General features: G+C 46.8%; 1 protein-coding gene across 1 annotated transcript in view; it reads left to right on the top strand.

Annotated features, from left to right (window-relative positions):
- LOC129843326 (b(0,+)-type amino acid transporter 1-like) overlaps positions 1-24,005 on the top strand; it is a 41,513-nt gene that overhangs the window by 4,965 nt on the left and 12,543 nt on the right. Inside the window, exon 3 of the mRNA XM_055911955.1 lies at positions 6,003-6,245. Within this exon, the coding sequence (XP_055767930.1) occupies positions 6,003-6,245 (243 nt within the window). The remainder of the gene's footprint in view (positions 1-6,002; positions 6,246-24,005) is intronic.

Below are 24,005 nucleotides of genomic sequence, written 5' to 3'. Positions count from 1 at the left end.
AGGGCTCCGTGTGAGAAGGGCTCGGTGTGAGAAGGACTCGGTGTGAGAAGGGCTCCGTGTGAGAAGGGCTCTCCGTGTGAGAAGGACTCCGTGTGAGAAGGGCTCCGTGTGAGAAGGGCTCCGTGTGAGAAGGGCTCCGTGTGAGAAGGGCTCCGTGTGAGAAGGGCTCCGTGTGAGAAGGGCTCCGTGTGAGAAGGGCTCGGTGTGAGAAGGGCTCGGTGTGAGAAGGGCTCTGTGTGAGAAGGGCTCGGTGTGAGAAGGGCTCTGTGTGAGAAGGGCTCCGTGTGAGAAGGGCTCCGTGTGAGAAGGGCTCCGTGTGAGAAGGGCTCCGTGTGAGAAGGGCTCGGTGTGAGAAGGGCCCGGTGTGAGAAGGGCTCTGTGTGAGAAGGGCTCTGTGTGAGAAGGGCTCTGTGTGAGAAGGGCTCGGTGTGAGAAGGGCTCGGTGTGAGAAGGGCTCCGTGTGAGAAGGGCTCCGTGTGAGAAGGGCTCCGTGTGAGAAGGGCTCCGTGTGAGAAGGGCTCCGTGTGAGAAGGGCTCCGTGTGAGAAGGGCTCCGTGTGAGAAGGGCTCGGTGTGAGAAGGGCTCCGTGTGAGAAGGGCTCGGTGTGAGAAGGGCCCGGTGTGAGAAGGGCTCTGTGTGAGAAGGGCTCTGTGTGAGAAGGGCTCTGTGTGAGAAGGGCTCTGTGTGAGAAGGGCTCTGTGTGAGAAGGGCTCTGTGTGAGAAGGACTCTGTGTGAGAAGGGCTCTGTGTGAGAAGGGCTCTGTGTGAGAAGGGCTCTGTGTGAGAAGGACTCGGTGTGAGAAGGGCTCAGTGTGAGAAGGGCTCAGTGTGAGAAGGGCTCCGTGTGAGAAGGGCCCCGTGTGAGAAGGGCTCCGTGTGAGAAGGGCTCCGTGTGAGAAGGGCTCCGTGTGAGAAGGGCTCCGTGTGAGAAGGGCTCCGTGTGAGAAGGGCTCGGTGTGAGAAGGGCCCGGTGTGAGAAGGGCTCTGTGTGAGAAGGGCTCTGTGTGAGAAGGGCTCTGTGTGAGAAGGGCTCTGTGTGAGAAGGGCTCTGTGTGAGAAGGGCTCTGTTTGAGAAGGGCCCCGTGTGAGAAGGGCTCGGTGTGAGAAGGGCTCGGTGTGAGAAGGGCTCGGTGTGAGAAGGGCTCTGTGTGAGAAGGGCTCTATGTGAGAAGGGCTCTGTGTGAGATGGGCTCTGTGTGAGATGGGCTCTGTGTGAGAAGGGCTCGGTGTGAGAAGGGCCCCGTGTGAGAAGGGCTCGGTGTGAGAAGGGCTCTTTGTGAGAAGGGCTCTTTGTGAGAAGGACTCTGTGTGAGAAGGACTGGAGCTTCATCCCAGATGGCATCCTAATCCTATGGGCCTGGTCCTACTACCCCATAGGGTTCTGGTCTAAAGTAGTGCACTATATAGGGAATAGGGTTCCATAGGGCTCTGGTCTAAAGTAGTGCACTATAAAGGGAATAGGGTTCCATAGGGCTCTGGTCTAAAGTAGTGCACTATAAAGGGAATAGGGTGTCATAGGGCTCTGGTCTAAAGTAGTGCACTATAAAGGGAATAGGGTGTCATAGGGCTCTGGTCTAAAGTAGTGCACTATATAGGGAATAGGGTGCCATAGGGCTCTGGTCTAAAGTAGTGCACTATATAGGGAATAGGGTGTCATAGGGCTCTGGTCTAAAGTAGTGGACTATATAGGGAATAGGGTGCCATAGGGCTCTGGTCTAAAGTAGTACACTATATAGGGAATAGGGTTCCATTTGGGAGGCATGCTGACTGTGAGAAGGATTGTGTCGGTGTGTTCAATCCCCCCACACCAGTAAACAGGGACATGGACATAGTGCACCTAACATGAACCCCGCTGATGTATTAAGAGTCTAGGAGGGAATTGCTCTCCCAACATGAACCCTGCTGAGTTATTAAGAGTCTAGGAGGGAATTGCTCTCCCAACATGAACCCTGCTGAGTTAAGAGTCTAGGAGGGAATTCCTCTCTCGACATGAACCCTGCTCATTTATTAAGAGTCTAGGAGGGAATTCCTCTCCTAACATGAACCCTCCTGATTTATTAAGAGTCTAGGAGGGAATTCCTCTCCCAACATGAATCCTGCTGATTTATTAAGAGTCTATGAGGGAATTCCTCTCCCAACATGAACCCTGCTGATTTATTAAGAGTCTAGGAGGGAATTCCTCTCCCAACATGAACCCTGCTCATTTATTAAGAGTCTAGGAGGGAATTCCTCTCCTAACATGAACCCTGCTGATTTATTAAGTCTTGGAGGGAATTCCTCTCCCAACATGAACCCTGCTTATTTATTAAGAGTCTAGGAGGGAATTCCTCTCCTAACATGAACCCTCCTGATTTATTAAGAGTCTAGGAGGGAATTCCTCTCCCAACATGAATCCTGCTGATTTATTAAGAGTCTATGAGGGAATTCCTCTCCCAACATGAACCCTGCTGATTTATTAAGAGTCTAGGAGGGAATTCTTCTCCCAACATGAACCCTGCTCATTTATTAAGAGTCTAGGAGGGAATTCCTCTCCCAACATGAACCCTGCTCATTTATTAAGAGTCTAGGAGGGAATTCCTCTCCTAACATGAACCCTGCTGATTTATTAAGTCTTGGAGGGAATTCCTCTCCCAACATGAACCCTGCTTATTTATTAAGAGTCTAGGAGGGAATTCCTCTCCTAACATGAACCCTCCTGATTTATTAAGAGTCTAGGAGGGAATTCCTCTCCCAACATGAATCCTGCTGATTTATTAAGAGTCTATGAGGGAATTCCTCTCCCAACATGAACCCTGCTGATTTATTAAGAGTCTAGGAGGGAATTCTTCTCCCAACATGAACCCTGCTCATTTATTAAGAGTCTAGGAGGGAATTCCTCTCCTAACATGAACCCTGCTGATTTATTAAGTCTTGGAGGGAATTCCTCTCCCAACATGAACCCTGCTTATTTATTAAGAGTCTAGGAGGGAATTCCTCTCCTAACATGAACCCTCCTGATTTATTACGAGTCTAGGAGGGAATGCCTCTCCCAACATGAACCCTGCTGAGTTATTAAGATACTAGGAGGGAATTCCTCTCCCAATATGAACCCTGCTGATTTATTAAGAGTCTAGTAGGGAATTCCTCTCCCAACATGAACCCTGCTGATTTATTAAGAGTCTAGGAGGGAATTCCTCTCCTAACATGAACCCTGCTGATTTATTAAGAGTCTAGGAGGGAATGCCTCTCCCAACATGAACCCTGCTGATTTATTAAGAGGCTTGGAGGGAATTCCTCTCCCAGTCTGGGTCAGCTAATCTCAGCAGCCAGAAACAAATTTCTGACCAGCTACTGGTTAACGTCTGTCACTAGTGCAGGGCTCTGACCAGCTACTGGTTAACGTCTGTCACTAGTGCAGGGCTGTTATACTCAAATCCCAGGGCACAGTGTCTACAGGTTTTCACTCTTTCGATGCACTTGATTGATCAATTAAGGTCATCAACTACTTAGGAACTTCCTTACCTGGTTGTCGAGGTCTTAATTGATTAGTTAGGAACTCCCCTCACCTGGTTGTCTAGGTCTTAATTGATTAGTTAGGAACTCACCTGGTTGTCTAGGTCTTATTTGATTAGTTAGGAACGCCCCTCACCTGGTTTTCGAGGTCTTAATTGATTAGTTAGGAACTCCCCTCACCTGGTTTTCTAGGTCTTAATTGATTAGTTAGGAACTCACCTGGTTGTCTAGGTCTTATTTGATTAGTTAGGAACTCCCCTCACCTGGTTGTCGAGGTCTTAATTGATTAATTAGGAACTCCCCTCACCTGGTTGACTCTTAGTTGATTAGTTACGAACTCCCCTCACCTGGTTGTCGAGGTCTTAATTGATTAGTTAGGAACTCCCCTCACCTGGTTGTCGAGGTCTTAATTGATTAGTTAGGAACTACCCTCACCTTGTTGTCTAGGTCTTAATTGATTAGTTAGGAACTCCCTTAGTTGTCTAGGTCTTAATTGATTAGTTAGGAACGCCCCTCACCTGGTTATCTAGGTCTTAATTGATTAGTTAGGAACTCCCCTCGCCTGGTTATCTAGGTCTTAATTGATTAGTTAGGAACTCACCTGGTTGTCTAGGTCTTAATTGATTAGTTAGGAACTCACCTGGTTGTCTAGGTCTTAATTGATTAGTTAGGAACTCACCTCACCTGGTTGTCGAGGTCTTAATTGATTAGTTAGGAACTACCCTCACCTTGTTGTCTAGGTCTTAATTGATTAGTTAGGAACTCCCTTAGTTGTCTAGGTCTTAATTGATTAGTTAGGAACTCACCTGGTTGTCTAGGTCTTAATTGATTAGTTAGGAACTCACCTCACCTGGTTGTCGAGGTCTTAATTGATTAGTTAGGAACTACCCTCACCTGGTTATCTAGGTCTTAATTGATTAGTTAGGAACTCACCTGGTTGTCTAGGTCTTAATTGATTAGTTAGGAACTCACCTCACCTGGTTGTCGAGGTCTTAATTGATTAGTTAGGAACTACCCTCACCTGGTTATCTAGGTCTTAATTGATTAGTTAGGAACTCCCCTCGCCTGGTTATCTAGGTCTTAATTGATTAGTTAGGAACTCACCTGGTTGTCTAGGTCTTAATTGATTAGTTAGGAACTCACCTGGTTGTCTAGGTCTTAATTGATTAGTTAGGAACTCACCTGGTTGTCTAGGTTTTAATTGATTAGTTAGGAACTCACCTGGTTGTCTAGGTCTTGATTGATTAGTTAGGAACTCACCTGGTTGTCTAGGTGTTCGTTGATTAGTTAGGAACTCCCCTGGTTGTCTAGGTCCTAATTGATTAGTTAGGAACTCTGGTTGTCTAGGTATTGATTAGTGAAGCACACATTATTGGAAATGTTCCTGTACATGTGTGACATCAGAGTAAAGTAAGTGGACTCTATATGTGTGTCTAGGTCATTACGCACCATTAGACATGCACCTGTCTGGGGAGTGGACATGTCTGTTTATTTTTGTACCATTGCTATGGTCTAATGTTTCTATGCCCTAATGTGAAACTAAACTAAAATTAGTGCAAGGCAAAAAGATAAGGGTGGCTAAATGCCAGAGGGGATAAACCATTACCATAAAGAGGAGTTACTATGTGTGTGATGTAAGGATGAAACCTGTATAAAAAGTGTTGCCAAGGCTGGAGAGGGAGTTGCTTCATTAACCAGCTCGGCTTATATTACTTTGTAATAAAGTCTAATTGAACTCGCAGGCTCTGGTATTTGGGAAATATTATTGACAGAATATTTCCACGACAACATCTGGATGTCTAGGTCTTAATTGATTAGTTCGGAACTCACCTGGTTTTCTAGGTCTTAATTGACTAGTTAGGAACTCACCTGGTTGTCTAGATCTTAATTGACTAGTTAGGAACTCACCTGGTTGTCTAGGTCTTAATTGATTAGTTCGGAACTCACCTGGTTTTCTAGGTCTTAATTGACTAGTTAGGAACTCACCTGGTTGTCTAGATATTAATTGACTAGTTAGGAACTCATCTGGTTGTCTAGATATTAATTGACTATTTAGGAACTCACCTGGTTGTCTAGGTATTAATTGACTAGTTAGGAACTCACCTGGTTGTCTAGGTATTAATTGACTAGTTAGGAACTCACCTGGTTGTCTAGGTATTAATTGACTAGTTAAGAACTCACCTGGTTGTATAGGTCTTAATTGATTAGTTAGGAACTCACCTGGTTGTCTAGGTCTTAATTGATTAGTTAGGAACTCACCTGGTTGTCTAGGTCTTAATTTACTAGTTAGGAACTCACCTGGTTGTCTAGGTCTTAATTTACTAGTTAGGAACTCACATGGTTGTCTAGGTCTTAATTGATTAGTTAGGAACTCACCTGGTTGTCTAGGTTTTAATTGATTCGTTAGAAACTCACTTGGTTGTCTATGTCTTAATTGATTAGTTAAGAACTCACCTGGTTGTCTAGTGTCAACTAACTGTCTGTCTCTGAGCCTGCCTGTCTGCTTGCAGGGGCGCTGTGCTACGCGGAGCTGGGCACCATGATCACGAAGTCTGGAGGGGAATACGTGTACCTGATGGAGGCCTATGGGTCAGTGATGGCCTACCTCTACTCATGGAGCACAATCATGGTTCTTCAGCCATCCGCCTTCGCCATCATCGCCCTAAGCTTCGCAGAGTACACCTCCACGCCGTTCTACGCAGGATGCACTCCTCCCATTGTGGTCACCAAGTGTCTGGCTGTAGTGTGCATATGTGAGTGTGAATTCTTCTTGAATTATGAAAAATCCTAATAGAAAACAATTGGCATGCACTTCCTGAATGGACTGAATTAAAACCATGGCGCTATCTAAATGTTCTTTCCTTGCATCCAATCATATTGGAGGAGAAGATCCAAGGTCCCTCCCCTCTAACTTTCTTCTCCAATGACTTTTGAGAAGAGAGGATGCCTGGGATCGAGAAAAGATTCATTTTTAAAAAGCCATGACTTAATCCCCACCGTCCTCTTCCTGCCTTTTGTTCTTCTCCTCCTCCTCTTCCACTTTTCTCCTCCTCTTCCCCGTCTCCTCCTTCTCTTCCTCCCACCTCCTCCTCTTCCTGCCTTGTGTTCTCCTCCTCCTCCTCTTCCCCTGTTTCTCCTCCTCTTCCTCGTCTCCTCCTTCTCTTCCTCCCACCTCCTGCCCCCGCCTCCTGCTCCTCTAGTATCCTAGATACCATCAACTGTTGTTGTTCACTTGAGCTCTTAACCTCTAGACTGCTCACCAGACTCTTAACCCCTAAACTGTTCACCAGACTCTTAACCCCTAAACTGCTCACCAGACTCTTAACCCCTAAACTGCTCACCAGACTCTTAACCCCTAAACTGTTCACCAGACTCTTAACCCCTAAACTGTTCACCAGACTCTTAACCCCTAAACTGTTCACCAGACTCTTAACCCCTAAACTGCTCACCAGACTCTTAACCCCTAAACTGTTCACCAGACTCTTAACCCCTAAACTGTTCACCAGACTCTTAACCCCTAAACTGCTCACCAGACTCTTAACCCCTAAACTGCTCACCAGACTCTTAACCCCTAAACTCCTCACCAGACTCTTAACCCCTAAACTGTTCACCAGACTCTTAACCCCTAAACTGTTCACCAGACTCTTAACCCCTAAACTGCTCACCAGGCTCTTAACCCCTAAACTGTTCACCAGACTCTTAACCCCTAAACTGTTCACCAGACTCTTAACCCCTAAACTGCTCACCAGACTCTTAACCCCTAAACTGCTCACCAGACTCTTAACCCCTAAACTGTTCACCAGACTCTTAACCCCTAAACTGCTCACCAGACTCTTAACCCCTAAACTGCTCACCAGACTCTTAACCCCTAAACTGTTCACCAGACTCTTAACCCCTAAACTGCTCACCAGACTCTTAACCCCTAAACTGCTCACCAGACTCTTAACCCCTAAACTGCTCACCAGGCTCTTAACCCCTAGACTGCTCACCAGGATCTTAACCCCTAGACTGCTCACCAGGCTCTTAACCCCTAAACTGCTCACCAGGCTCTTAACCCCTAAACTCCTCACCAGGCTCTTAACCCCTAGACTGCTCACCAGGCTCTTAACCCCTAGACTCCTCACCAGGCTCTTAACCCCTAAACTGCTCACCAGGCTCTTAACCCCTAAACTGCTCACCAGACTCTTAACCCCTAAACTGCTCACCAGACTCTTAACCCCTAAACTGTTCACCAGACTCTTAACCCCTAAACTGCTCACCAGCCTCTTAACCCCTAAACTGTTCACCAGCCTCTTAACCCCTAAACTGCTCACCAGACTCTTAACCCCTAAACTGTTCACCAGACTCTTAACCCCTAAACTGCTCACCAGACTCTTAACCCCTAAACTGCTCAGCAGAATCTTAACCCCTAAACTGTTCACCAGACTCTTAACCCCTAAACTGCTCACCAGACTCTTAACCCCTAAACTGCTCACCAGACTCTTAACCCCTAAACTGTTCACCAGACTCTTAACCCCTAAACTGCTCACCAGACTCTTAACCCCTAAACTGTTCACCAGACTCTTAACCCCTAAACTGCTCACCAGACTCTTAACCCCTAAACTCCTCACCAGACTCTTAACCCCTAAACTGTTCACCAGACTATTAACCCCTAAACTGTTCACCAGACTCTTAACCCCTAAACTGCTCACCAGACTCTTAACCCCTAAACTGTTCACCAGACTCTTAACCCCTAAACTGCTCCCCAGACTCTTAACCCCTAAACTGCTCACCAGACTCTTAACCCCTAAACTGCTCCCCAGACTCTTAACCCCTAAACTGCTCACCAGACTCTTAACCCCTAAACTGCTCCCCAGACTCTTAACCCCTAAACTGCTCCCCAGACTCTTAACCCCTAAACTGCTCACCAGACTCTTAACCCCTAAACTGTTCACCAGACTCTTAACCCCTAAACTGCTCACCAGACTCTTAACCCCTAAACTGCTCACCAGACTCTTAACCCCTAAACTGCTCACCAGACTCTTAACCCCTAAACTGCTCACCAGACTCTTAACCCCTAAACTGCTCACCAGACTCTTAACCCCTAAACTGCTCCCCAGACTCTTAACCCCTAAACTGTTCACCAGACTATTAACCCCTAAACTGCTCACCAGACTCTTAACCCCTAAACTGCTCACCAGACTCTTAACCCCTAAACTGCTCCCCAGACTCTTAACCCCTAAACTGCTCCCCAGACTCTTAACCCCTAAACTGCTCACCAGACTCTTAACCCCTAAACTGTTCACCAGACTCTTAACCCCTAAACTGCTCACCAGACTCTTAACCCCTAAACTGCTCACCAGACTCTTAACCCCTAAACTGCTCACCAGACTCTTAACCCCTAAACTGCTCACCAGACTCTTAACCCCTAAACTGCTCACCAGACTCTTAACCCCTAAACTGCTCACCAGACTCTTAACCCCTAAACTGCTCACCAGACTCTTAACCCCTAAACTGTTCACCAGGCTCTTAACCCCTAAACTGTTCACCAGACTCTTAACCCCTAAACTGTTCACCAGACTCTTAACCCCTAAACTGCTCACCAGACTCTTAACCCCTAAACTGCTCACCAGACTCTTAACCCCTAAACTGCTCACCAGACTCTTAACCCCTAAACTGCTCACCAGACTCTTAACCCCTAAACTGCTCACCAGACTCTTAACCCCTAAACTGTTCACCAGACTCTTAACCCCTAAACTGCTCACCAGACTCTTAACCCTTAAACTGTTCACCAGACTCTTAACCCCTAAACTGCTCACCAGACTCTTAACCCTTAAACTGTTCACCAGACTCTTAACCCCTAAACTGCTCACCAGACTCTTAACCCCTAAACTGCTCACCAGACTCCTAACCCCTAAACTCCTCACCAGACTCTTAACCCCTAAACTACTCCCCAGACTCTTATCCCCTAAACTACTCCCCAGACTCTTATCCCCTAAACTGCTCACCAGACTCTTAACCCCTAAACTGTTCACCAGACTCTTAACCCCTAAACTGCTCACCAGACTCTTAACCCCTAAACTGCTCACCAGACTCTTAACCCCTAAACTGCTCACCAGACTCTTAACCCCTAAACTGCTCACCAGACTCTTAACCCCTAAACTGCTCACCAGACTCTAAACCCCTAAACTGCTCACCAGACTCTTAACCCCTAAACTGCTCACCAGACTCTTAACCCCTAAACTGCTCACCAGACTCTTAACCCCTAAACTGCTCACCAGACTCTTAACCCCTAAACTGCTCACTAGATTCTTAACCCCTAAACTGCTCACCAGGCTCTTAACCCCTAAACTGCTCACCAGACTCTTAACCCCTAAACTGCTCACCAGACTCTTAACCCCTAAACTGCTCACCAGACTCTTAACCCCTAAACTCCTCACTAGACTCTTAACCCCTAGACTGCTCACCAGACTCTTAACCCCTAAACTGTTCACCAGACTCTTAACCCCTAAACTGCTCACCAGACTCTTAACCCCTAAACTGCTCACCAGACTCTTAACCCCTAAACTGCTCACCAGACTCTTAACCCCTAAACTGCTCACCAGACTATTAACCCCTAAACTGTTCACCAGACTCTTAACCCCTATACTGCTCACCAGACTCTTAACCCCTAAACTGCTCACCAGGCTCTTAACCCCTAAACTGTTCACCAGACTCTTAACCCCTAAACTGCTCACCAGACTCTTAACCCCTAAACTGTTCACCAGACTCTTAACCCCTAAACTGCTCACCAGACTCTTAACCCCTAAACTGCTCACCAGACTCTTAACCCCTAAACTGTTCACCAGACTCTTAACCCCTAAACTGCTCACCAGACTCTTAACCCCTAAACTGCTCACCAGACTCTTAACCCCTAAACTGCTCACCAGACTCTTAACCCCTAAACTGCTCACCAGACTCTTAACCCCTAAACTGCTCACCAGACTCTTAACCCCTAAACTGTTCACCAGACTCTTAACCCCTAAACTGCTCACCAGACTCTTAACCCCTAAACTGCTCACCAGACTCTTAACCCCTAAACTCCTCACTAGACTCTTAACCCCTAAACTGCTCACCAGACTCTTAACCCCTAAACTGCTCACCAGACTCTTAACCCCTAAACTGCTCACTAGATTCTTAACCCCTAAACTGTTCACCAGACTCTTAACCCCTAAACTCCTCACTAGACTCTTAACCCCTAAACTGTTCACCAGACTCTTAACCCCTAAACTGCTCACCAGACTCTTAACCCCTAAACTGCTCACCAGACTCTTAACCCCTAAACTGTTCACCAGACTCTTAACCCCTAAACTCCTCACTAGACTCTTAACCCCTAAACTGTTCACCAGACTCTTAACCCCTAAACTGCTCACCAGACTCTTAACCCCTAAACTGCTCACTAGATTCTTAACCCCTAAACTGTTCACCAGACTCTTAACCCCTAAACTCCTCACTAGACTCTTAACCCCTAAACTGTTCACCAGACTCTTAACCCCTAAACTGCTCACCAGACTCTTAACCCCTAAACTGCTCACCAGACTCTTAACCCCTAAACTGTTCACCAGACTCTTAACCCCTAAACTGCTCACCAGACTCTTAACCCCTAAACTCCTCACTAGATTCTTAACCCCTAAACTGCTCACCAGACTCTTAACCCCTAAACTGCTCACCAGACTCTTAACCCCTAAACTGCTCACCAGACTCTTAACCCCTAAACTCCTCACTAGACTCTTAACCCCTAGACTGCTCACCAGACTCTTAACCCCTAAACTGCTCACCAGACTCTTAACCCCTAAACTGTTCACCAGACTCTTAACCCCTAAACTGCTCACCAGACTCTTAACCCCTAAACTGCTCACCAGACTCTTAACCCCTAAACTGTTCACCAGACTCTTAACCCCTAAACTGTTCACCAGACTCTTAACCCCTAAACTGCTCACCAGACTCTTAACCCCTAAAATGCTCACCAGACTCTTAACCCCTAAACTGCTCACCAGACTCTTAACCCCTAAACTGCTCACCAGACTCTTAACCCCTAAACTCCTCACTAGACTCTTAACCCCTAGACTGCTCACCAGACTCTTAACCCCTAAACTGCTCACCAGACTCTTAACCCCTAAACTGTTCACCAGACTCTTAACCCCTAAACTGCTCACCAGACTCTTAACCCCTAAACTGCTCACCAGACTCTTAACCCCTAAACTGTTCACCAGACTCTTAACCCCTAAACTGTTCACCAGACTCTTAACCCCTAAACTGCTCACCAGACTCTTAACCCCTAAAATGCTCACCAGACTCTTAACCCCTAAACTGCTCACCAGACTCTTAACCCCTAAACTGCTCACCAGACTCTTAACCCCTAAACTGCTCACCAGACTCTTAACCCCTAAACTCCTCACTAGACTCTTAACCCCTAGACTGTTCACCAGACTCTTAACCCCTAAACAGTTCACCAGACTCTTAACCCTTAAACTGCTCACCAGACTCTTAACCCCTAAACTGCTCACCAGACTCTTAACCCCTAAACTGCTCACCAGACTCTTAACCCCTAAACTCCTCACCAGACTCTTAACCCCTAAACTGTTCACCAGACTCTTAACCCCTAAACTGCTCACCAGACTCTTAACCCCTAAACTGCTCACCAGACTCTTAACCCCTAAACTCCTCACCAGACTCTTAACCCCTAAACTGTTCACCAGACTCTTAACCCCTAAACTGCTCACCAGACTCTTAACCCCTAAACTGTTCACCAGACTCTTAACCCTTAAACTGCTCACCAGACTCTTAACCCCTAAACTGCTCACCAGACTCTTAACCCCTAAACTGCTCACCAGACTCTTAACCCCTAAACTCCTCACCAGACTCTTAACCCCTAAACTGTTCACCAGACTCTTAACCCCTAAACTGCTCACCAGACTCTTAACCCCTAAACTGCTCACCAGACTCTTAACCCCTAAACTGCTCACCAGACTCTTAACCCCTAAACTGATCACCAGACTCTTAACCCCTAAACTGTTCACCAGACTCTTAACCCCTAAACTGCTCCCCAGACTCTTAACCCCTAAACTGCTCACCAGACTCTTAACCCCTAAACTGCTCACCAGACTCTTAACCCCTAGACTCCTCACCAGACTCTTAACCCCTAAACTGTTCACCAGGCTCTTAAACCCTAAACTGTTCACCAGGCTCTTAACCCCTAAACTGTTCACCAGACTCTTAACCCCTAAACTGTTCACCAGACTCTTTACCCCTAAACTGCTCACCAGACTCTTAACCCCTAAACTGCTCACCAGACTCTTAACCCCTAGACTCCTCACCAGACTCTTAACCCCTAAACTGTTCACCAGGCTCTTAAACCCTAAACTGTTCACCAGGCTCTTAACCCCTAAACTGCTCACCAGACTCTTAACCCCTAAACTGTTCACCAGGCTCTTAAACCCTAAACTGTTCACCAGGCTCTTAACCCCTAAACTGTTCACCAGACTCTTAACCCCTAAACTGTTCACCAGACTCTTTACCCCTAAACTGCTCACCAGACTCTTAACCCCTAAACTGCTCACCAGACTCTTAACCCCTAGACTCCTCACCAGACTCTTAACCCCTAAACTGTTCACCAGGCTCTTAAACCCTAAACTGTTCACCAGGCTCTTAACCCCTAAACTGCTCACCAGACTCTTAACCCCTAAACTGTTCACCAGACTCTTAACCCCTAAACTGTTCACCAGACTCTTAACCCCTAAACTGTTCACCAGACTCTTAACCCCTAAACTGTTCACCAGACTCTTAACCCCTAAACTGTTCACCAGGCTCTTAACCCCTAAACTGTTCACCAGGCTCTTAACCCCTAAACTGCTCACCAGGCTCTTAACCCCTAAACTGCTCACCAGACTCTTAAACCCTAAACTGTTCACCAGACTCTTAAACCCTAAACTGTTCACCAGACTCTTAAACCCTAAACTGTTCACCAGACTCTTAACCCCTAAACTGTTCACCAGACTCTTAAGCCCTAAACTGCTCACCAGACTCTTAAACCCTAAACTGTTCACCAGGCTCTTAACCCCTAAACTGCTCACCAGACTCTTAAACCCTAAACTGTTCACCAGACTCTTAAACCCTAAACTGTTCACCAGACTCTTAACCCCTAAACTGTTCACCAGACTCTTAACCCCTAGACTGTTCACCAGACTCTTAACACCTAAACTGTTCACCAGACTCTTAACCCCTAAACTGTTCACCAGACTTTTAACACCTAAACTGCTCACCAGACTCTTAACCCCTAAACTGTTTACCAGACTCTTAACCCCTAAACTGCTCACCAGACTCTTAACCCCTAAACTACTCCCCAGACTCTTAACCCCTAAACTGCTCACCAGACTCTTAACCCCTAAACTGCTCACCAGACTCTTAACCCCTAAACTGCTCACCAGACTCTTAACCCCTAAACTGCTCACCAGACTCTTAACCCCTAAACTGCTCACCAGACTCTTAACCCCTAAACTGCTCACCAGACTCTTAACCCCTAGACTGTTCACCAGACTCTTAACCCCTAAACTGCTCACCAGACTCTTAACCCCTAAACTGCTCACCAGACTCTTAACCCCTAAACTGCTCACCAGACTCTTAACCCCTAAACTGCTCACCAGACTCTTAACCCCTAAACTGCTCACCAGACTCTTAACCCCTAGACTGTTCACCAGACTCTTAACCCCTAAACTGCTCACCAGACTCTTAACCCCTAAACTGTTCACCAGACTCTTAACCCCTAAACTGCTCACCAGACTCTTAACCCCTAAACTGCTCACCAGACTCTTAACCCCTAAACTGTTCACCAGACTCTTAACCCCTAAACTGCTCACCAGACTCTTAACCCCTAAACTGCTCACCAGACTCTTAACCCCTAAACTGTTCACCAGACTCTTAACCCCTAAACTGTTCACCAGACTCTTAACCCCTAAACTGCTCACCAGACTCTTAACCCCTAAAATGCTCACCAGACTCTTAACCCCTAAACTGCTCACCAGACTCTTAACCCCTAAACTGCTCACCAGACTCTTAACCCCTAAACTGCTCACCAGACTCTTAACCCTTAAACTGCTCACCAGACTCTTAACCCCTAAACTGCTCACCAGACTCTTAACCCCTAAACTGCTCACCAGACTCTTAACCCCTAAACTGCTCACCAGACTCTTAACCCCTAAACTCCTCACCAGACTCTTAACCCCTAAACTGTTCACCAGACTCTTAACCCCTAAACTGCTCACCAGACTCTTAACCCCTAAACTGCTCACCAGACTCTTAACCCCTAAACTGCTCACCAGACTCTTAACCCCTAAACTGATCACCAGACTCTTAACCCCTAAACTGTTCACCAGACTCTTAACCCCTAAACTGCTCCCCAGACTCTTAACCCCTAAACTGCTCACCAGACTCTTAACCCCTAAACTGCTCACCAGACTCTTAACCCCTAGACTCCTCACCAGACTCTTAACCCCTAAACTGTTCACCAGACTCTTAACCCCTAAACTGTTCACCAGACTCTTAACCCCTAAACTGCTCACCAGACTCTTAACCCCTAAACTGCTCACCAGACTCTTAACCCCTAAACTGCTCACCAGACTCTTAACCCCTAAACTGATCACCAGACTCTTAACCCCTAAACTGTTCACCAGACTCTTAACCCCTAAACTGCTCCCCAGACTCTTAACCCCTAAACTGCTCACCAGACTCTTAACCCCTAAACTGCTCACCAGACTCTTAACCCCTAGACTCCTCACCAGACTCTTAACCCCTAAACTGTTCACCAGGCTCTTAAACCCTAAACTGTTCACCAGGCTCTTAACCCCTAAACTGTTCACCAGACTCTTAACCCCTAAACTGTTCACCAGACTCTTTACCCCTAAACTGCTCACCAGACTCTTAACCCCTAAACTGCTCACCAGACTCTTAACCCCTAGACTCCTCACCAGACTCTTAACCCCTAAACTGTTCACCAGGCTCTTAAACCCTAAACTGTTCACCAGGCTCTTAACCCCTAAACTGCTCACCAGACTCTTAACCCCTAAACTGTTCACCAGGCTCTTAAACCCTAAACTGTTCACCAGGCTCTTAACCCCTAAACTGTTCACCAGACTCTTAACCCCTAAACTGTTCACCAGACTCTTTACCCCTAAACTGCTCACCAGACTCTTAACCCCTAAACTGCTCACCAGACTCTTAACCCCTAGACTCCTCACCAGACTCTTAACCCCTAAACTGTTCACCAGGCTCTTAAACCCTAAACTGTTCACCAGGCTCTTAACCCCTAAACTGCTCACCAGACTCTTAACCCCTAAACTGTTCACCAGACTCTTAACCCCTAAACTGTTCACCAGACTCTTAACCCCTAAACTGTTCACCAGACTCTTAACCCCTAAACTGTTCACCAGACTCTTAACCCCTAAACTGTTCACCAGGCTCTTAACCCCTAAACTGCTCACCAGGCTCTTAACCCCTAAACTGCTCACCAGACTCTTAAACCCTAAACTGTTCACCAGACTCTTAAACCCTAAACTGTTCACCAGACTCTTAAACCCTAAACTGTTCACCAGACTCTTAACCCCTAAACTGTTCACCAGACTCTTAAGCCCTAAACTGCTCACCAGACTCTTAAACCCTAAACTGTTCACCAGGCTCTTAACCCCTAAACTGCTCACCAGACTCTTAAACCCTAAACTGTTCACCAGACTCTTAAACCCTAAACTGTTCACCAGACTCTTAACCCCTAAACTGTTCACCAGACTCTTAACCCCTAGACTGTTCACCAGACTCTTAACACCTAAACTGTTCACCAGACTCTTAACCCCTAAACTGTTCACCAGACTTTTAACACCTAAACTGCTCACCAGACTCTTAACCCCTAAACTGTTTACCAGACTCTTAACCCCTAAACTGCTCACCAGACTCTTAACCCCTAAACTACTCCCCAGACTCTTAACCCCTAAACTGCTCACCAGACTCTTAACCCCTAAACTGCTCACCAGACTCTTAACCCCTAAACTGCTCACCAGACTCTTAACCCCTAAACTGCTCACCAGACTCTTAACCCCTAAACTGCTCACCAGACTCTTAACCCCTAAACTGCTCACCAGACTCTTAACCCCTAGACTGTTCACCAGACTCTTAACCCCTAAACTGCTCACCAGACTCTTAACCCCTAAACTGCTCACCAGACTCTTAACCCCTAAACTGCTCACCAGACTCTTAACCCCTAAACTGCTCACCAGACTCTTAACCCCTAAACTGCTCACCAGACTCTTAACCCCTAGACTGTTCACCAGACTCTTAACCCCTAAACTGCTCACCAGACTCTTAACCCCTAAACTGTTCACCAGACTCTTAACCCCTAAACTGCTCACCAGACTCTTAACCCCTAAACTGCTCACCAGACTCTTAACCCCTAAACTGCTCACCAGACTCTTAACCCCTAAACTGCTCCCCAGACTCTTAATCCCTAAACTGTTCACCAGACTCTTAATCCCTAAACTGCTCACCAGACTCTTAACCCCTAAACTGTTCACCAGACTCTTAACCCCTAAACTGCTCACCAGACTCTTAACCCCTAAACTGTTCACCAGACTCTTAACCCCTAAACTGCTCCCCAGACTCTTAACCCCTAAACTGCTCACCAGACTCTTAACCCCTAAACTGCTCACCAGACTCTTAATCCCTAAACTGTTCACCAGACTCTTAATCCCTAAACTGCTCCCCAGACTCTTAACCCCTAAACTGTTCACCAGACTCTTAACCCCTAAACTACTCCCCAGACTCTTAACCCCTAAACTGTTCACCAGACTCTTAACCCCTAAACTGCTCCCCAGACTCTTAACCCCTAAACTGTTCACCAGACTCTTAACCCCTAAACTGCTCCCCAGACTCTTAACCCCTAAACTGCTCACCAGACTCTTAACCCCTAAACTGCTCACCAGACTCTTAATCCCTAAACTGTTCACCAGACTCTTAATCCCTAAACTGCTCCCCAGACTCTTAACCCCTAAACTGTTCACCAGACTCTTAACCCCTAAACTGCTCACCAGACTCTTAACCCCTAAACTGTTCACCAGACTCTTAACCCCTAAACTGCTCCCCAGACTCTTAACCCCTAAACTGCTCACCAGACTCTTAACCCCTAAACTGCTCACCAGACTCTTAATCCCTAAACTGTTCACCAGACTCTTAATCCCTAAACTGCTCCCCAGACTCTTAACCCCTAAACTGTTCACCAGACTCTTAACCCCTAAACTGCTCCCCAGACTCTTAACCCCTAAACTGCTCACCAGACTCTTAACCCCTAAACTGCTCACCAGACTCTTAATCCCTAAACTGTTCACCAGACTCTTAATCCCTAAACTGCTCCCCAGACTCTTAACCCCTAAACTGTTCACCAGACTCTTAACCCCTAAACTACTCCCCAGACTCTTAACCCCTAAACTCCTCACCAGACTCTTAACCCCTAAACTGCTCACCAGACTCTTAACCCCTAAACTACTCCCCAGACTCTTAACCCCTAAACTGCTCACCAGACTCTTAACCCCTAAACTGCTCACCAGACTCTTAACCCCTAAACTGCTCACCAGACTCTTAACCCCTAAACTGTTCACCAGACTCTTAACCCCTAAACTGTTCACCAGACTCTTAACCCCTAAACTGCTCCCCAGACTCTTAACCCCTAAACTGCTCACCAGACTCTTAACCCCTAAACTGCTCACCAGACTCTTAATCCCTAAACTGTTCACCAGACTCTTAATCCCTAAACTGCTCCCCAGACTCTTAACCCCTAAACTGCTCACCAGACTCTTAACCCCTAAACTGCTCACCAGACTCTTAACCCCTAAACTGCTCACCAGACTCTTAACCCCTAAACTGCTCACCAGACTCTTAACCCCTAAACTGCTCACCAGACTCTTAACCCCTAAACTGCTCACCACTCTTAACCCCTAAACTGCTCCCCAGACTCTTAACCCCTAAACTGTTCACCAGACTATTAACCCCTAAACTGTTCACCAGACTCTTAACCCCTAAACTGCTCACCAGACTCTTAACCCCTAAACTGCTCCCCAGACTCTTAACCCCTAAACTGCTCCCCAGACTCTTAACCCCTAAACTGCTCACCAGACTCTTAACCCCTAAACTGCTCACCAGACTCTTAACCCCTAAACTCCTCACTAGACTCTTAACCCCTAAACTGCTCACCAGACTCTTAATCCCTAAACTGTTCACCAGACTCTTAACCCCTAAACTGCTCCCCAGACTCTTAACCCCTAAACTGTTCACCAGACTATTATTCCCTAAACTGTTCACCAGACTATTAACCCCTAAACTGTTCACCAGACTCTTAACCCCTAAACTGCTCACCAGACTCTTAACCCCTAAACTGCTCCCCAGACTCTTAACCCCTAAACTGCTCCCCAGACTCTTAACCCCTAAACTGCTCACCAGACTCTTAACCCCTAAACTGCTCACCAGACTCTTAACCCCTAAACTGTTCACCAGACTATTAACCCCTAAACTGTTCACCAGACTCTTAACCCCTAAACTGCTCACCAGACTCTTAACCCCTAAACTGCTCCCCAGACTCTTAACCCCTAAACTGCTCACCAGACTCTTAACCCCTAAACTGTTTACCAGACTCTTAACCCCTAAACTGCTCACCAGACTCTTAACCCCTAAACTACTCCCCAGACTCTTAACCCCTAAACTGCTCACCAGACTCTTAACCCCTAAACTGCTCACCAGACTCTTAACCCCTAAACTGCTCACCAGACTCTTAACCCCTAAACTGCTCACCAGACTCTTAACCCCTAAACTGCTCACCAGACTCTTAACCCCTAAACTGCTCACCAGACTCTTAACCCCTAGACTGTTCACCAGACTCTTAACCCCTAAACTGCTCACCAGACTCTTAACCCCTAAACTGCTCACCAGACTCTTAACCCCTAAACTGCTCACCAGACTCTTAACCCCTAAACTGCTCACCAGACTCTTAACCCCTAAACTGCTCACCAGACTCTTAACCCCTAGACTGTTCACCAGACTCTTAACCCCTAAACTGCTCACCAGACTCTTAACCCCTAAACTGTTCACCAGACTCTTAACCCCTAAACTGCTCACCAGACTCTTAACCCCTAAACTGCTCACCAGACTCTTAACCCCTAAACTGTTCACCAGACTCTTATCCCTAAACTGCTCACCAGACTCTTAACCCCTAAACTGCTCACCAGACTCTTAACCCCTAAACTGTTCACCAGACTCTTAACCCCTAAACTGTTCACCAGACTCTTAACCCCTAAACTGCTCACCAGACTCTTAACCCCTAAAATGCTCACCAGACTCTTAACCCCTAAACTGCTCACCAGACTCTTAACCCCTAAACTGCTCACCAGACTCTTAACCCCTAAACTGCTCACCAGACTCTTAACCCCTAAACTCCTCACTAGACTCTTAACCCCTAGACTGTTCACCAGACTCTTAACCCCTAAACAGTTCACCAGACTCTTAACCCTTAAACTGCTCACCAGACTCTTAACCCCTAAACTGCTCACCAGACTCTTAACCCCTAAACTGCTCACCAGACTCTTAACCCCTAAACTCCTCACCAGACTCTTAACCCCTAAACTGTTCACCAGACTCTTAACCCCTAAACTGCTCACCAGACTCTTAACCCCTAAACTGCTCACCAGACTCTTAACCCCTAAACTCCTCACCAGACTCTTAACCCCTAAACTGTTCACCAGACTCTTAACCCCTAAACTGCTCACCAGACTCTTAACCCCTAAACTGTTCACCAGACTCTTAACCCTTAAACTGCTCACCAGACTCTTAACCCCTAAACTGCTCACCAGACTCTTAACCCCTAAACTGCTCACCAGACTCTTAACCCCTAAACTCCTCACCAGACTCTTAACCCCTAAACTGTTCACCAGACTCTTAACCCCTAAACTGCTCACCAGACTCTTAACCCCTAAACTGCTCACCAGACTCTTAACCCCTAAACTGCTCACCAGACTCTTAACCCCTAAACTGATCACCAGACTCTTAACCCCTAAACTGTTCACCAGACTCTTAACCCCTAAACTGCTCCCCAGACTCTTAACCCCTAAACTGCTCACCAGACTCTTAACCCCTAAACTGCTCACCAGACTCTTAACCCCTAGACTCCTCACCAGACTCTTAACCCCTAAACTGTTCACCAGGCTCTTAAACCCTAAACTGTTCACCAGGCTCTTAACCCCTAAACTGTTCACCAGACTCTTAACCCCTAAACTGTTCACCAGACTCTTTACCCCTAAACTGCTCACCAGACTCTTAACCCCTAAACTGCTCACCAGACTCTTAACCCCTAGACTCCTCACCAGACTCTTAACCCCTAAACTGTTCACCAGGCTCTTAAACCCTAAACTGTTCACCAGGCTCTTAACCCCTAAACTGCTCACCAGACTCTTAACCCCTAAACTGTTCACCAGGCTCTTAAACCCTAAACTGTTCACCAGGCTCTTAACCCCTAAACTGTTCACCAGACTCTTAACCCCTAAACTGTTCACCAGACTCTTTACCCCTAAACTGCTCACCAGACTCTTAACCCCTAAACTGCTCACCAGACTCTTAACCCCTAGACTCCTCACCAGACTCTTAACCCCTAAACTGTTCACCAGGCTCTTAAACCCTAAACTGTTCACCAGGCTCTTAACCCCTAAACTGCTCACCAGACTCTTAACCCCTAAACTGTTCACCAGACTCTTAACCCCTAAACTGTTCACCAGACTCTTAACCCCTAAACTGTTCACCAGACTCTTAACCCCTAAACTGTTCACCAGACTCTTAACCCCTAAACTGTTCACCAGGCTCTTAACCCCTAAACTGCTCACCAGGCTCTTAACCCCTAAACTGCTCACCAGACTCTTAAACCCTAAACTGTTCACCAGACTCTTAAACCCTAAACTGTTCACCAGACTCTTAAACCCTAAACTGTTCACCAGACTCTTAACCCCTAAACTGTTCACCAGACTCTTAAGCCCTAAACTGCTCACCAGACTCTTAAACCCTAAACTGTTCACCAGGCTCTTAACCCCTAAACTGCTCACCAGACTCTTAAACCCTAAACTGTTCACCAGACTCTTAAACCCTAAACTGTTCACCAGACTCTTAACCCCTAAACTGTTCACCAGACTCTTAACCCCTAGACTGTTCACCAGACTCTTAACACCTAAACTGTTCACCAGACTCTTAACCCCTAAACTGTTCACCAGACTTTTAACACCTAAACTGCTCACCAGACTCTTAACCCCTAAACTGTTTACCAGACTCTTAACCCCTAAACTGCTCACCAGACTCTTAACCCCTAAACTACTCCCCAGACTCTTAACCCCTAAACTGCTCACCAGACTCTTAACCCCTAAACTGCTCACCAGACTCTTAACCCCTAAACTGCTCACCAGACTCTTAACCCCTAAACTGCTCACCAGACTCTTAACCCCTAAACTGCTCACCAGACTCTTAACCCCTAAACTGCTCACCAGACTCTTAACCCCTAGACTGTTCACCAGACTCTTAACCCCTAAACTGCTCACCAGACTCTTAACCCCTAAACTGCTCACCAGACTCTTAACCCCTAAACTGCTCACCAGACTCTTAACCCCTAAACTGCTCACCAGACTCTTAACCCCTAAACTGCTCACCAGACTCTTAACCCCTAGACTGTTCACCAGACTCTTAACCCCTAAACTGCTCACCAGACTCTTAACCCCTAAACTGTTCACCAGACTCTTAACCCCTAAACTGCTCACCAGACTCTTAACCCCTAAACTGCTCACCAGACTCTTAACCCCTAAACTGCTCACCAGACTCTTAACCCCTAAACTGCTCCCCAGACTCTTAATCCCTAAACTGTTCACCAGACTCTTAATCCCTAAACTGCTCACCAGACTCTTAACCCCTAAACTGTTCACCAGACTCTTAACCCCTAAACTGCTCACCAGACTCTTAACCCCTAAACTGTTCACCAGACTCTTAACCCCTAAACTGCTCCCCAGACTCTTAACCCCTAAACTGCTCACCAGACTCTTAACCCCTAAACTGCTCACCAGACTCTTAATCCCTAAACTGTTCACCAGACTCTTAATCCCTAAACTGCTCCCCAGACTCTTAACCCCTAAACTGTTCACCAGACTCTTAACCCCTAAACTACTCCCCAGACTCTTAACCCCTAAACTGTTCACCAGACTCTTAACCCCTAAACTGCTCCCCAGACTCTTAACCCCTAAACTGTTCACCAGACTCTTAACCCCTAAACTGCTCCCCAGACTCTTAACCCCTAAACTGCTCACCAGACTCTTAACCCCTAAACTGCTCACCAGACTCTTAATCCCTAAACTGTTCACCAGACTCTTAATCCCTAAACTGCTCCCCAGACTCTTAACCCCTAAACTGTTCACCAGACTCTTAACCCCTAAACTGCTCACCAGACTCTTAACCCCTAAACTGTTCACCAGACTCTTAACCCCTAAACTGCTCCCCAGACTCTTAACCCCTAAACTGCTCACCAGACTCTTAACCCCTAAACTGCTCACCAGACTCTTAATCCCTAAACTGTTCACCAGACTCTTAATCCCTAAACTGCTCCCCAGACTCTTAACCCCTAAACTGTTCACCAGACTCTTAACCCCTAAACTGCTCCCCAGACTCTTAACCCCTAAACTGCTCACCAGACTCTTAACCCCTAAACTGCTCACCAGACTCTTAATCCCTAAACTGTTCACCAGACTCTTAATCCCTAAACTGCTCCCCAGACTCTTAACCCCTAAACTGTTCACCAGACTCTTAACCCCTAAACTACTCCCCAGACTCTTAACCCCTAAACTCCTCACCAGACTCTTAACCCCTAAACTGCTCACCAGACTCTTAACCCCTAAACTACTCCCCAGACTCTTAACCCCTAAACTGCTCACCAGACTCTTAACCCCTAAACTGCTCACCAGACTCTTAACCCCTAAACTGCTCACCAGACTCTTAACCCCTAAACTGTTCACCAGACTCTTAACCCCTAAACTGTTCACCAGACTCTTAACCCCTAAACTGCTCCCCAGACTCTTAACCCCTAAACTGCTCACCAGACTCTTAACCCCTAAACTGCTCACCAGACTCTTAATCCCTAAACTGTTCACCAGACTCTTAATCCCTAAACTGCTCCCCAGACTCTTAACCCCTAAACTGCTCACCAGACTCTTAACCCCTAAACTGCTCACCAGACTCTTAACCCCTAAACTGCTCACCAGACTCTTAACCCCTAAACTGCTCACCAGACTCTTAACCCCTAAACTGCTCACCAGACTCTTAACCCCTAAACTGCTCACCACTCTTAACCCCTAAACTGCTCCCCAGACTCTTAACCCCTAAACTGTTCACCAGACTATTAACCCCTAAACTGTTCACCAGACTCTTAACCCCTAAACTGCTCACCAGAC

Source organism: Salvelinus fontinalis, unplaced genomic scaffold, assembly GCF_029448725.1.
Source record: "Salvelinus fontinalis isolate EN_2023a unplaced genomic scaffold, ASM2944872v1 scaffold_0113, whole genome shotgun sequence".
In the NCBI taxonomy this organism is placed as follows: Eukaryota; Metazoa; Chordata; class Actinopteri; order Salmoniformes; family Salmonidae; genus Salvelinus; species Salvelinus fontinalis.
This window is presented reverse-complemented; position numbering and strand designations above follow the sequence as displayed.